A 14299-nucleotide genomic window follows, 5' to 3' on the forward strand; every position below is an offset into this window, starting at 1 on the left:
TTTCTTTTCTTTATTTATTTTGAGGGAGAGAGAGAGAGCACGCATGTGAAAGGGGTAGAGAGACAAGGAGAGAGAGAGAGTCCCAAGCAGGCTCCGCACTGTCAGCTCAGAGCCCGAGGCAGGGCTTAAACCCAGACACTGTGAGATCATGAGGTAAGCTGAAATCAAGAGTCGGATGCTTAACTGATGGAGGCACTCAGGTGTCCCCCCCTTTTGTCTATTTTCGGTCACATGGGTTAATTCAATTCCATAAATATTTATTGAGTGCTTCAGCACCAGTCACTGTGGGAGCAGAAATGAAAGAAATCCAATGGTTTCCTTAAGAATTTTTTTAAGTTAAAAATAATTTAGGGGTGCCTGGGTGGCTGGCTCAGTCAGTTAAGCATCTGACTTTGGCCCAGGTCATGATACCACAGTTTGTGAGTCGGGCTCCATGCTGACAGCTCAGAGCCTGGAGCCTGCTTCGGATTCTGTGTCTCCCTCTCTCTCTGCCCCTACCCCACTCATGCACTGTCTCTCTCTCTCTGAAATATAAATAAACATTAGGGGCGCCTGGGTGGCTCAGTCGGTTAAGCGTCCGACTTCAGCTCAGGTCATGATCTCATGGTTTGTGGGTTTGAGCCCCACATCAGGCTCTGTGCTGACAGCTCAGAGCCTGGAGCCTGCTTCAGATTCTGTGTCTCCCTCTCTGCCCCTCCCCTGCTCATGCTCTGTCTCTGTCTCAAAAATAAATAAAAACATTAATTTTTAAAAAATAAACATTAAAAAAATTTTAATAAATAATTTAAAGAAACATACTTAAAAGCACATTTCATTGTATGTAAATTATACCTCAACAAAGTTGATTTAACACTTAAAGATATGAATAAATATCTGGGGCATACGAATAATGCTAGGGCATTATATTTACTCAGGGATATTTCTTAAAAGGTTAAAAATATTTTAATATAAAAATTCCTGGAGGGTGAGTCCGGGGGCTTGAGTTCAGTTCCTATCTGTCCGTAACTTGAAGGTTTGCTCTCTTCCAGGTAACTTGGAGTTGGACAAGTGCTCTGCATATATTTCCAAAGCATTTTGTGCTTCTTGGCATCAGTTAACAATTTCATGCACATGTGAGTTTCCCATGTGTGTGTCTGCTATCCTGAGTAAACTCTGACTTGTCCCAAGTCAGGCTCTGCATCTGGTTGCAGTGTGGTATCCCAGCACCTGTCACGGCATCTACTCCACAGTGGACACCGGATATTATCTAATGAATGAGTACATGAGTGAAATAATGACTAAAGGGGAGGTGCTTGGCCTCTAGGTAGAAGGCATTTTGTTCATACCCTTCCAGAGGGTATTTAGTAAAAGGTAGAGAAGAAAGCCTGGTAGGGAAAGCCAGCCAATCCTTTCCACGGTCCCCCATTCCACGTTTCTAGGCACCACCTCCCTACCCTCAAAGTTGAGTGCAAGGGTAGGTGAAGAGGCTCTTGGACTTGGGAGTCCTGTCCTAGGTTCCAGGGAGCATCTCTCAGTTTTCTTCTCTGTCCAATGGAGATCAGGGTAAAAGTTACTTGGGGCTATGGGAGGTCCTTGGGAAGAGACAGACTGGGGGTTAAAGTGTTTCAGGGGCTGCAGTGATTATCACTGTCATAATAATCTCACTTCATGGACCTGACCACCACCACCCATCCTGGTATTATCACAGTCTTAGCACTTCTTTGGGGCAGTGTCCTCCACTCCAGAGGTTCTCAAAGCGTGGTCCCTAAGTACTTGCTGGAAATCCAAGTTCTCAGGCTCCACACTAGACCCTTCCAGATGAGATGCTTTGGGGGTGGGGCCAGCAATCTGCTTTACAACAAGACCTCCAGAAGATGCTGATGCAAGCCCAACTTTGAGACCTTACTGCTCTGCTCTGATGTAAGCTCTCCTAGGGACACTGGGCCTGCACTGTTCACTTCTCTATCCGCGGGGCCTGGCACGGTCAGCGTGCAATTAATATCTGCTGAATGCATAATAACTATCATAATGATAGCCACTAACCATTGATTGAGGGCCTCCTTTGTGCCAGGCTGTGTTCTGAACGTTTTAGGAGGATTAGCTCAGTTAAGCAGCCGTCGCTGGGATCACGTTACAGATAGGGAAACTGAGGCTCAGGGAGGCCAAGGGTATTGAGGTGTTCTGGGGTCACCTAGCGGGAGATCCGGCATGGAATCCCGCGTTTCGCGGCTGGGCTCCTCCGGGCTCTCCAGGGGTCGCAGCGGCCGCACGCTCCTGCTGCTCAGCCAGGGCGCCCTGCCCCGCCCCGGGGCCCGCGCGTGTCCGCGGCTCCGCGAGTGCCCCGCCCCGAGGCCGGCCGGGGGAGGAGCGCGGCGGCGGCCGGAGGGCCCGTGGCGAAAGTGCGGCTGCGGAAGCTCGGCGAGGCGGACGGCGGCGAGGGAGGAAGCTGGGAGGCGGCGGGCGCTGCGAGGCCAGGCCGACGCCATGGGCCGCCTGCACTGCACGCAGGACCCGGTGCCCGAGGCCGTGGGCGGCGACATGCAGCAGCTGAACCAGCTGGGCGCGCAGGTGGGCCGGGCGGCCGGGGCGCGGGCCCGCGACGGTCCCGAGGGCCGAGGGAGGGGAGGGGTGTGGGCCGAGGGCCGCCTGGGGGCGGGGAGAGTCCGGGGCGCGGTGTGGCCTTAGGGACGTTCTGGGGCGGGCTGAGAGGGAAATTGGGGTCTGAGGACAGTTCGGGGGGCCGAGGGCTCTAAGGAGGCCTTAGGGCCAGCTGAGGGGTCCCGGGGGCGTGGGGACTCAGACGTGGGACTTCCGGGAGGCGTGAGAACGGGGAGGGATCTCGGAAGAGGAATTGAGGGGAGCCTCGATGAGGCTGAAAGCATTGTGGGGAACCGAGGGAACAGACTGGGGTGTCGGGAGGCCTAGGGAGTTTGGGGAGTTGTGGAATTTGAGATGTTCAGTAGGGAGGCCAACTGCGGAGACTGAGGGTCTTTGCATCCTCTGGGAGCCCGGGGGTGGGGGTGGGGGAGCCTGGAGTAGGGGCAGGTAATCCGGGGTCGCATGTGGGTTTGGGTAATGGCCAGGCCAGGGTGAGACTGTCCTACCTCCCAATTAAGAGGAATACCTGGCAGTCCTCAAAGAAAGAAGCCATATAGTCTACCCAGTGGAGGACCCCTCCCCCGCCCCCCACCTTGATAGTGGAAGTGGGGAGGCTGATTTTTGCCTGTTCGGGCAGCAAATGCCAGCCAGCCGACTTCCTGTCCTTGTGCTGGCCGGATGCCCTTTTCAAAGCACCAAGGCAGCGAAAATAAATAGGTTAAAATGACACTTCTCACCACCATTGTAAAGGTGCATCTGTTTCCCCCTACCAAGTCTTAACTTCCCAGGAGATGGGGTTCCCTGTCCTTCCTCTCAGCATCCCCTACAACCTACTGTTTTCTCCTAAAGTAATTGTAATGCCAGACATATTCTGAAGCCCCTTTGTCCAACAGAAATAAATTGCGAGCCACAGGTCTAATTTTACATTTTCTAGCAGTCACATGTAAAAATTAAAAAGAAGGTGCCTGGCTGTGACTCTTGATCTCAGGATTGTGTGTTCAAGTCCCACATTGGGAGTAGAGATTACTTGAGAATAAAATCTTTAATAAATAAGTAAAGAAATAAACAGAAAGCTGATTTAATGTTTTCTTTAATCCAGTATATTAAAATACTATCATTTCAACATCTAATCCACATAAAAAATATCAATGGGGGATATTTTACTTTTTAGTACTAATTTTTTTTTTAATTTTTTTTTAATGTTTTTATTTTATTTTGAGAGAGAGACAGAGTGTGAGCGGGGAAGGGGCAGAGAGAGAGGGAGACACAGAATCCGAAGCAGGTTTCAGGCTCTGAGCTGTCAGCACAGAGCCCGACGTGGGGCTTGAACCCACAAACTGTGAAACCATGACCCGAGCTGAAGTCGGTCGCTTAACCAACTGAGCCACCCAGGTGCCACTGTACTAATTTTTCTGATTCTGGTGTGCGTTTCACATTTACAGCATATCTCAAATTAGACTAGCCTTTTTCTTTTTAATAGGGTTTTGAGGTTTTTTTCTTTATTTTAGAGAGAGAGCCCAAGCTGGGGAGAGGGGGAGAGAGAGAAAGAATGAATCTCAAGCAGGCTCCATGCTCAGCGTGAGCCCAACAAAAGACTGAATCCTGCCACCCTGGGATCATGACCTGAGCTGAAATCAAGATGCTCAACCAACTGAGCCACCCAGATGTCCCTAGACTAGCCTTTTTCAAGTGTTTAATAGCTACATGTGGTTAGTGGCCACTGTTTATCATACAGCACTTCTAAGTGCTTTTATGTGTATTACGTCATTGAGTCTTTACAGACACCCTAGGCAGTAGGTTTTATTATCATCCCCATTTTACAGATTAAGGAAACTGGATCACAGAGTGGCTGAACAAAAATAGCTGTCATTTATGGAGCATGTACCATGTGGCAGGCACTGTTTTCATTGCTTTATGTGTAGCAACTCTAAAAGGTAGGTGCTGTTATAATTCCCATTTTACAGATAAGAAAAACGGTTCAGGGAAAGAAATTGACCTGTTTTTTTTTTTTTAATGTTTATTTATTTACTTTTGAGAGAGAAGCAGGGGAGGGATAGAGAAAGGGAGACACAGAATCTGAAGCAGGCTCCAGGCTCCAAGCTGTCAGCACAGAACCCGACGCAGGGCTCGAACGCCTGAAACGTGAGATCATGACCGAGCTGGAGTCTGACGCTTAACTGACTGAGCCACCCAGACACCCCAGAAATTGACCTGTTTAAGGTCAGGCACTGGGGGTGGTAGAGCCCGGAATTCAGGACCTGATGCTCGATTTTAGATTCCGGGGAATTAAATATACAGAACAGAGCTTTCCAGATGACCTCCCTACCCAGGTTGCTTAGCTTTTACTTGTATGTGTGGCAAGATTTTCTGGAAGACTTCCATGTGGAGAATAAAAAAGATTCTGCTGCTAAAAAACTTTTTTGAAGCTACAGGATGCTATGACGCCTAAGGTTACCTCCTCCAACTTGGTATTCATGGAAAAATATAAACCACGTCCTTTAAAACCAGAGCTTGCTTTTTACTCATTCTAACCTTAAACTACACTCTGGACCTTTCACCCTTTTCTCTTAAGTTTATTTATTAATTTTAGTAATGTCTACACCCAGTGTGGGGCTCAGACTCACAACCCCGAGAGATCAAGAAGTGCGTGCTCTTCTGGCTGAGCCAGCCAGGTGCCCCTTTACCTTGGTTTTTAACACAGAAAGCTTCTTCCTGATGAGCAACTTAGCAGAGTCCTTTCCCTGCCTTTTGTTGGGTGATCAGATTTCCCCCAGTACCCACTCTATTAGCTGAATTTATTTTGAAGTCTGAGGCCTAGATATCAAGGAGAAAAAGAATCATTGTATTAATGTGGGCATCACCATTTGTTGCTCACTATGTGGGTATTTATCTGAATGCCCTACTGTGCCCAAATAGCCACTAAACACAGTGAGGTGTGCAAAGGGTTGATGGACACAGCCTCTTATGCTGGGGAAATTTTGATTTGCTAGGGCAGGTCAGAAAATGGAGACAAAGTACAGTGCTGAGTTCACCTAGATACATCCTGTAATGGCTTGGACCAGTCCTAGGTAATGTGGAGCCTTGAGAATATGATTTTAAAAATCATAATTTTGGGGGCACCTGGGTGGCTCTGTCGGTGAAGCGTCCAACTTTTCACTCAGGTCGTGATCTCACGGTCTTTGAGTTCGAGCTCCTCAAGCTGTGCTGACAGCTCAGAGCCTGGAACCTGCTTGGGATTCTGTGTCTCCCTCTCTCTCTGTCCCTCCCCTGCTCTCTCTCTCTCTCTCTCTCTCAGAAATAAATAAACATTAAAAAATATTTTTAAGGGGCGCCTGGGTGGCTCAGTCGGTTAAGCGTCCGACTTCGGCTCAGGTCACGATCTCGCGGTATGTGAGTTCGAGCCCTGTGTCGGGCTCTGTGCTGACTGCTCAGAGCCTGGAGCCTGTTTCAGATTCTGTGTCTCCTTCTCTCTGTGACCCTCCCCCATTCATGCTCTGTCTCTGTCTCAAAAATAAATAAACGTTAAAAAAAAATTAAAAAAATATTTTTAAAATAAAAAATGATTTTTAGAATGGTTATTTGAGAGGAAAATCAGAAAAATATAAAGAAGAATGAGGCGTCTAGGTGGCTCAGTTGGTTGAGTGTCCGACTCTTGATATCAGCTCAGGTCGTAATCTTGCAGTCTTGGGATCGAGTGGAGTGTCAAATGGACTCTTGCGTGGGGAGCCTGCTTGGGATTCTCTCTCTCCCTCCCTCCCCCCATCCCCCCTACTCCCACCTCCCCACTGTCCCCCTCACGTGGGCATGTGTGCACTCTCTCAAATTAAATAAATGAACATTAGGAAAAAAAGAAATGGTCTGTAATCCTCTCATCTAGCTATAATTGAAAGCAACACATGCAGTTAGAAAATTTAAACAGTATTCAAGGTATAAAGTTAAAATGCCTGTTTCTCTTCTCTGCAGAAATTGACATTTTAATAGTTTCTTGTGTATCTTTGGAGAAAAAAAAAAAGTCTGCCTCTGCCTGTATATATATGGGTAGCCTTTACAACATTTTCTTTTTTACACAAGAGATTAGACTAGCCTCTTTCTCTTTTGCATGATATTCTTTGAAATGCATCTACCGTAATTTGTTTAATTAGCCCTCTGTTAATAGACACTTCAGTTGCTGTCAGTCTTTTGTTTTTCTGAACAGTGCTGCCGATGAACTGCTTTGTGTAAATGTGGCTGGGTTTACCTTTGGGAACATATCTGAAGGGTGTTCTTCCTGCAATCAATTACTAGGTCAAGAGATATGAGCATTTAAACATTAGATATGACTATCAGGGCGCCCGGGTGGCTCAGTTGGTTAAGCGTCCCACTTCAGCTCAGGTAATGATCTCATGGTTCGAGTCCCACATGGGGCTCACTGCCATCAGTGTGGAGCCCACTTCAGATCCTCTGTCTCCCTCTCTCTCTGCCTTTCTCCCCACTCGCACTGTCTCTCAAAAATAAACGTTTTTTAAAAATAAATTAAAAAATAAAAATTAGGTATGACTATCAAATTGCTGTCTGGGAAGGTTGCCCCAGTTTGTCCTCTCATCAGCAGTGGGAGCACATCTGTTTCCTGGCACTTACTTGCATCAGCACTGGTGTCATCAGACCTTTATTTTTGAAGATTTGATAAGTAAAGCAGTGGCATTTCCTTATTTTGCTTATTTGCATTTCTCATCTGGAATGATCTGGAGCATCTTTCCATGTATTCGCTAGTGAGAACAGTTAAGATTTTGATTTCTCGGATGGCGATGGGCAGGTGAGCATTCCAGAGGGAGACAGCTATGCAGATACAAAAAGGCAAAGAATGAGGAAAGTGTTTAGGGAGATTTATTCAACAAATACTTAACTATGCACTTTCATTAACTAAGGCTCTGCGACCATACAAACGTATACAAGGAACCTTCTCTGCTAAAGACAAGTCTTTTCTTATCAAGATTTAACATTCTAAGTGCCCTCAGGCAAGGTTCCAAGAGGGAGCCTTAGAAGTTAAGAATCTGGGTAGGTCACTTTCTCGTTGGGAGGGTCATTGTGTCTTGGCAGAGCATTGAAGGATAAAGGAGGGTTTGGAAAAGTAGAGATAGGGATGGGGGTCAGCATGTCCTGCAGACCAGATTAAGTTGAGGCTCCCCTTGAGAGGAGACATGGGGGAATGAGGCCTCACAGGGAGGTTGAGCCTGAATGATAGGCTGAGGCCTGGAAATAGAAAAGCTGCTGGAGGGCTTCACAGCTGCTCTCTTTCTTAAAAGGCTCAGGGTGGTAAAGGGTCAGCCAAAGATCTGATGGTCCACAGATTCAGAGCTGAAAAAAAAAAAAAAATTAAATAAAGGAAAACTCACAGTTTGAGGACACTGTCTGAAGCTTGTCCCTGACTTTTCTTGTTTTTACTATATAGAATCAGCAGTTAGGCAAAGCTATTATCATAAATACCACAGAAAGACAACCCCTGGGTCAGCATTGGTTAAAATGTTTCCAGGGAATATCTATGAAGTTTTGAGAAGGTAGATACTTATGTGCCATTGGCTGGTGGAAATGTAAATCCATGCAACTTCTTTGCAAGGCAACTTGGCACCATTTTACACAGAATTTAAAATGCACATATTATTTGACCTAAGAAATTTTTAAAAAGTGTTTTGTAGACACGTATGTCAAAAAAATATGTGGGAGGATATTCATTGCAGCATTGCAGTAACATCAACAAAGCACATGTGCGCACACACGCATACACACACACACACTAATGTTCATCCCTAGGGAGCTAAATTATACTGTCTATGCAGTTGAATACCATGCACTTGTTAAAAGAACTGGGTAGAGGGGCACCTGACTGGCTCAGTCCGTGGAGCGTATGTCTCTTGATCTCCGGGTTGTGAGTTCAAGCCCCCTGTTGGGTGTAGAGATTACTTAAAAATAAACTCTTGGGGGGAAAAACTGGGTAGAATTATATCTACTGACAAGATCAGTCTCTAAGATATAATTGAATGTAAAAAGGCAAGATGCAGTGTGTGGGTTCACTTACATCCCATTTGTATTTATTAAAATTTTTTTTTAAGTTTATTTATTTCGAGAGACAGAGAGGGAGTGCAAGTGGGAGAGGGGCAGAGAGAGAGGAGAGAGAGAATCCCAAGCAGGGTCCACACTCAGCACAGAGCTCAATGCAGGGCTTGAACTCATGAACAGTGACATCATGACCTGAGACAAAGTCGAGAGTCAGACACTTAACTGAGCCATCCAGGCTCCCCTAAAATAAAATCTTTAAAAAAAAAAAAAAAGAATAAGAGTGTGTTCTAAGACAGTGTATAAGGAAGTGTAAATTTTACTGTTTTGTTATATACATAATGTTTATTGTGGGGGAAGAAATCCAGAAAATATGGATAGAGAAAACAGAAGAAAATAAAAATCACCCAAAATCTCACTCCACAGAAATAACTGCTTTAAAAAACAAGGTAGAGGGACACCTGGGTGGCTCAGTCAGTTGAGCACCTGACTTCGACTCAGGTCATGATCTCATAGTTTGTGAGTTCAAGCCCCGCGTAAGGTTCACTGTTGTCCGTGAAGAGCCCACTTCAGATCTGTCCCCCTCTCTCTGCCCCTCCCCCACTTGCGTTCTCTCAAAAAAAAAAAAAAAACAGAGAAAAAGTTTATGAAGTATGTTAACATTTGTGTGGGGCAGAATAAGAAATTATATATTTGGATTGGCTTATGTTTGAATAATAAGTATGTGGAAATATAAACAAAACAACTGCTATTAATCTTCCAATGATTTTCCTTTCAGGCTGTGTGTGTGTGTGTGTGTGTGTGTGTATTTGGACCCTTGAGATGTGCATGTGCATGTGTGTGCATACACTCACAGTCTCTCAATACATATCTCCCAGGTGTTCCACTAAGATATACAAGTTTTTCAGACAATATGGTGATACTGATATATTGACACTGGGTAGTGGGTATTGTGAATATTTGAACTATAAGATGATCAGACAGGTGTCAGCACCTGTGTGTTCTCTCCAAAGGGTCTATACGTGGATGAGATGTGGGAACACTGACCCAGGAGTAGAATTTTGCTGATGTTCTGTGTTATTCTCTTCACAGCAGTTCTCAGCCTTGACAGAAGTGCTTTTCCACTTCCTAACTGAGCCAAAAGAGGTAAAGTACCTTGTGATAAGGAGAGTGCTGAGTGTGGGTCTACAGCCCTGAGATGCTTAGAAAGTGAAGGCCTGGCTTGTTCCCTCTCTGCAGGTGGAAAGGTTTCTGGCTCAGCTCTCTGAGTTTGCCACCACCAATCAGATCAGCCTTGGCCCTCTCAGAAGCATTGTGAAAAGCCTCCTTCTGGTTCCAAATGGTGAGTAGCCTCTCTTAGCAGCTGAGGCCAGAGACGTTCTTTGAACAGTGTTTCAGACCACGGAGTTGGCAAGCGTGCTTTGGGCGCTGAGCCAGTGCATTCAATGGAGAACCAGACGTGGGCGGGACTCAGTCTAGGAGGGAAGCCAGGTACACAGATCACCGCAGTAGAGTGAACTAGAGGTACAGCTAAAAGTGCAGTCTGTATCCCAGCTTCCATCCCCAAACTGCTGTCTGGTCCCCTGCGCAGTGTATAGAAATCGAGAGTAGGCAGTGAGCTTCCTTTTGCGAAATTAGAGCAATCTGGCAAAATATTTTGAATTTACTGATTTTTAAAATGGGGCTTATCTCTATATATTTTTAAAGATTTTATTTTTTTTTTGGGGGGGGGCGCCTGGGTGGCTCAGTTGGTTAAGTGTCCAACTTGAGCTCAGGTCATGATCTCAGGGTTTGTGAGTTCAAGTCCCACGTCGGGCTCTGTGCTGACAGCTAGAGCCTGGAGCCTGCTTCAGAGTCTGTGTCTTCCTCACTCTCTCCCTTCCCCGCTCATGCTCTGTCTCTTTCTCTCTCTCTCTCTCTCTCTCTCTCTCAAAAATAAATAAACATTAAACATCCAAGGTGGGACTTGAACTCACAACCCGGAGATCAAAAGTCACATGTTCTACTGATTAAGCCAGTCAGACAGGCACCCCACGGGCTTGTATTTTTTTTTTTTTTAATGTGGTAAAATATGCATAATGTAAAATTTACCATTTTAACCATTTGGGGCTTATATTTTGTATGTGGTTTTTCGTTTCAGATTTCTGGAAATTAATTTTCGTTGTTTTTTTTTTTTTTTTCAAAAATATTAGTCCACAATGGATTCAAAATAGAAAAGGTCTTCCATGACAGATGGTTTCAGAGGTAGAGTTTGCCTAGAGCAATCAGGAAAAGTTTCTAGCCAGGAGGGAGGCGATCACAAAGGTTTAGCTGTAGAGATATCCATTACAGCACTGTTTTGATGGTCTAGAACAATTAGAAACCAATAGCCCAATAGTTGGAGATTAGTATAATGTGCTGTTTCTACAGGGGAACATCATGGGGGTCAAAAATTCATGTTCTGAGTTAGGTAGACGTGGGCCTGTCACTCGATGAGTAGTGTGACTTTGTCCAAGTACCCTATGTCTCCCAACCCCAAGCAGCAGCCCCTTTCTCACGTTTTCCCCCCAGTCTGAGCTTTTTCTTGGTGTGTGGAGGGGGCTTGTTTTGAAGACTGAGATAATATAAAACATATGCTTAACATAGTACCTCAGTAAAAGGTTGCTCTAATTTTTGAAATTCTGTAATAATTTAAAAAGACGCTATCAAGGAAATGTAATGATATGGAAAATCTTTCGCAGTATAATAGTTTAATAAAAATAACAGTTTATAAAACTGTTTAATAAAAATAATAGCTTATAAAACTACCACAGTCCTACTTTTGTAACAAAAACAAAAAAGAATGTTAACTGTGACTATATTATCTGGGTGGAGGGTCAGCAGGTTGTCTTGTTTATTGTTGGCTATGTTTTGCCTAAAAAGTTGCTAGAATTTGGCAACTTAATTAAAAGTTCATTTTATGTAAAGAGAGGGGCGACATTTGAGCCCAGTCTCAAAGAATGAGTCGATGCTGACCCGGCTGAAAGTGGGTGAAACAGCATCCCCGGTTTGCACGTTTTACAAATTAGTAATGGGCTGATGTTCCCCAGGCTCTCAGCCCGGTGCTGCTGCGCTGAAAGTTGGGCGCCCTCCCATGTCTCTGTGCAGGTCCTTTCCTTTGCCTGTCATAGGTTCCTGATGTTCTGGGGGCTCGAATCAGAACCTCCCAATGTTTCCAACTGTAACATTTTCTCATCCTCTGTGTGTGTGGTTCTCGCATTTTTTGCTCTCGTGGCGGGTTAAAGGCACGTGAACCGAAGGCTGTAGGAGAATGTGCGGTCTTTTGTAACGCGGGCATACATTTTTCATTGCACACCTACAACAGTGCGGAGCTGTTGGAGAGTCAGAAGGGAAAGATCCCCTTTGACCCTCATGCTGCTCTTGTCTGCAGACACCATCGCAATTTAATTTTGCTATGTATCCTTTTATATTTTCACACGCGTGTGCATTCATGTTCTGTTTGCCGTAAATGGTGGTAAACCATAAAAGTGCTCGTGCAGCTTGTATTTTGTCATACCTGTTACGTCATGGGGACCTGTCCATGTGAACCTCATTCTTCTCAGGGCTGTATGTGCCGTGGACTGGATGTATCTTTTAGCCATCTGTCTCCTGCGGCCGGACATTTTAGTTCTAGCCCTTCACTCTTAGAAACAGTGCCGTGGTGAATATCCTTAGGACATTGTGCCCGCCCGAGTGTGAGCGTTAGGATAGCTGCCCGGCATGCAGATCTTCTTTCTCATTCTCTAGCCTACATCTGTGGGAGTGGGTTTGTCTGCAGGTGGGGACCTGTCCACCCAACAGCTGTTGTGGACACTGATTTTTCAGCAGACCTCTGTCTTCTGGCGTCCCTGCCTCCCTCCTTTGCTGTCTTCCTTAGCTCTGCTCCCCATGCCCCTCAGCCCTGTCAGACTGCCTTCACCCCTCCCCAGCCCGGGAACTCCCACCAGAAAGCCTTCCTAAACCACTTCAGTCTGCAGTGACCTCCCTTCCTCTCAGCTCCCGAGAGATGGTATTTATCTACAGTTACCATTTTGGGCCACAATCACTTACAGTTTTCTATTGTTCATGCTGTTTTACATGTGTCTGTTTTGTGGCTTCGACAGAGAGCTTGTTCTTTGAAGTCAGAGGAAGATCTCGTACTTCTTTCCTGAGCCAAGGTTACAAGTAAAGTGATGACATGAAGCGATGCTCAGTATATGCTGCGTGAGTTGAACTGAACTTGGGGGATCCTGTCGCCTCCCAGGGGATGTCGGGCGTACGTTTTTCAGGCAAGATTGGTTGTCATTGTTTACAGCAGATCATTTTCTATAGGTGCAGAGAACCCCAAGGAACTCAGCATACCAATCAAGAGATGGGCTTTGCAGTCTCACGTGGATTTGAGGGTCGATCACATCACCTATGTAGCTATTCAGCCTTGGGCAAATCAGCCTCAGTTTCACATCTGAAAAATGGAACGATAAGAGCAGTTTATGGTGGTGGCATTAGGAACGAATGAGTTAATATATGCAAAGCACTTAATTCGGTGCTTGCTAAGCTTCGCTTTATGTATTGTAGTTGGTTTCGGTCCTATGACTCCTCAGACTATGAGGACTGAGCAGCTGAGAGAGTGTGACTTATAAGTCACTTGTCCTTTTCCTCAGCCCGGAATAAGTTCTTAGTCCTTCGTGCCTTCTTGTGGCAGTGGCGTCTCCAACGGGGCTCTTCCATCCCAGGTTCCAGCCTGGCCTGGAGTACGGTCTGCAGCACAGCGGGGGTCACGCTGCACCTCTGAACTGTTTGCTTCACATGATGACATCTGTAGCCCTCAGAGTGGCGTTCAAGGCCTTTCCCAATCTCATCTGAAATACAAGGGCCTCGAGGTCCTCACCTCCTTCCTCATCCCAGGCCTGCCTTGCAGTAAGACCTCCTTGTTAGAGCTGGAGGAGCCTCAACCCTCCAGATCAGTTGTCCCCAACTCGGTGTTTTCATCCAGAAAAGGCTTATGTGGTCAGCTAGAAGCAGGAAATACTGTCCCCTCCCACTCCCCCAGCCTTGGAACCTTGAAGAGACACACACATTAACATATCCTGGCCTCTGAAAAGTCCTGCAATAAAGAAACCTGCTTATCCGGTATCTGAGAAACAGTTAACCATGAAACCCCCCTTCTCCTTCTCCTCCTCCCCTCCTCCTCCTCTCCTCCTCCTCCTCCTCCTCCTCCTCCTTCTCCTCCTTGTAGGGGGAGGGTCAAGTAAAACCTTTTTGTAAAGGCTGATCTGGTGTAATCTTTGTCTTGTAGATAGAGACAGAGCCCTAGAGAGAAGTGACTTGCTTAGGATCTTACAGTAGAAAAGCTGGGGCTACTACCTCCCTTGGTTGGTGTAAAGCCCAGTGGTTTGTGTGTGTGTGTTTTAATGTTTTTCTTTTACTAACTAGTGTGTAATTCTTAAAAAAACACCTGACTTCAGGGACACCTGGTTGGCTCAGTCGGTTAGGTGTCTGACTTCAGCGCAGATCATGACTTTGCAGTTTGTGAGTTGGAGCCCATGGAGCGTCGGGCTCCGTGCTGACAGCTCAGAGCCTGGAGCCTGCTTTGGATTCTGTGTCTCCCTCTCTCTGCCCCTTGCCCGCTCACGCTCTGTGTCTCTCTCTCTCTCTCAAAAATAAATGAACATTATAAAAATTTTTATTTTTTTTT

The 14299-nt window shown here is 45.9% G+C and overlaps 1 protein-coding gene across 3 annotated transcripts in view; it reads left to right on the forward strand.

Annotated features, from left to right (window-relative positions):
- The first annotated feature begins 2365 nt into the window (after positions 1-2365).
- Positions 2366-14299, forward strand: part of COMMD7 (COMM domain containing 7) — a 28447-nt gene continuing 16513 nt past the window's right edge. For 2 of the 3 annotated variants that reach the window (XM_049650030.1, XM_049650029.1), the window contains exons 1-3: positions 2368-2547; positions 9700-9753; positions 9847-9949. In XM_049650030.1, coding sequence (XP_049505987.1) covers positions 2464-2547; positions 9700-9753; positions 9847-9949 — 241 coding nt within the window. In that variant the 5' untranslated portion in view covers positions 2368-2463. Of the gene's footprint in view, positions 2548-9699; positions 9754-9846; positions 9950-14299 lie in introns of all 3 variants that reach the window. The other variant, XM_049650031.1, reaches the window with a different exon arrangement.

The sequence above is a fragment of the Panthera uncia genome (assembly GCF_023721935.1).
Source record: "Panthera uncia isolate 11264 chromosome A3 unlocalized genomic scaffold, Puncia_PCG_1.0 HiC_scaffold_11, whole genome shotgun sequence".
NCBI classification, from domain to species: Eukaryota; Metazoa; Chordata; class Mammalia; order Carnivora; family Felidae; genus Panthera; species Panthera uncia.